Raw genomic sequence first — 534 nt, 5'->3', positions numbered from 1 at the left:
GACCGAGTGTGCAAGAAATGTCCCCCGCAGCGCCTCAGCCGCTTCCAGGAGGAATGCCACAAGTATCGCACGCTGGTCATTAAAGGTGTCCGTGTCTTTGACTTGGCTGTCCTCGCCCCGCTCATGCGGGATCCGACCCTGGACCTCAAAGTCATCCACCTGGTGCGGGACCCCCGGGCTGTCGCCAGCTCCCGGATCAAGTCCCGGCACGGCCTCATCCGGGAGAGCCTACAGGTGGTGAGGAGCCGGGACCCCCACATCCACCGCATGCCCTTCCTTGATGCTGGCCATAAGCTGGGCGGGAAGAAGGAGGGAGGTGGTGGCTCGGACTACCATGCCCTGGGTGCAATGGAGGTCATCTGCAGCAGCATGGCCAAGACCCTGCAGACTGCTCTGCACCCCCCTGACTGGCTCCAGGGCAACTATATGGTTGTGCGCTATGAGGACCTGGTGGTGGAGCCCATCAAGACCCTGCGGCAGGTGTACAGCTTCGTCAACCTGGCAGTCAGCCCAGAGATGGAGAAGTTCGCCCTC

General features: G+C 62.4%; 1 protein-coding gene across 1 annotated transcript in view; it reads left to right on the top strand.

Moving 5' to 3' along the window:
• Positions 1–3: 3 nt before the first annotated feature.
• Positions 4–534, top strand: part of CHST2 (carbohydrate (N-acetylglucosamine-6-O) sulfotransferase 2) — a gene marked incomplete at its 5' end in the record, with an annotated part of 739 nt that continues 208 nt past the window's right edge. The window contains 2 exon segments of the mRNA XM_010018131.1: positions 4–530; positions 532–534. The exon segment at positions 532–534 is cut by the window's right edge and continues 208 nt beyond it. Coding sequence (XP_010016433.1) covers positions 4–530; positions 532–534 — 530 coding nt within the window.

Source organism: Nestor notabilis, unplaced genomic scaffold (genome assembly GCF_000696875.1).
Source record: "Nestor notabilis isolate BGI_N333 unplaced genomic scaffold, ASM69687v1 scaffold9517, whole genome shotgun sequence".
In the NCBI taxonomy this organism is placed as follows: domain Eukaryota; kingdom Metazoa; phylum Chordata; class Aves; order Psittaciformes; family Psittacidae; genus Nestor; species Nestor notabilis.
The sequence above is the reverse complement of the archived record's forward strand: the minus strand, read 5'-3'. Positions and strand labels throughout refer to the sequence as shown.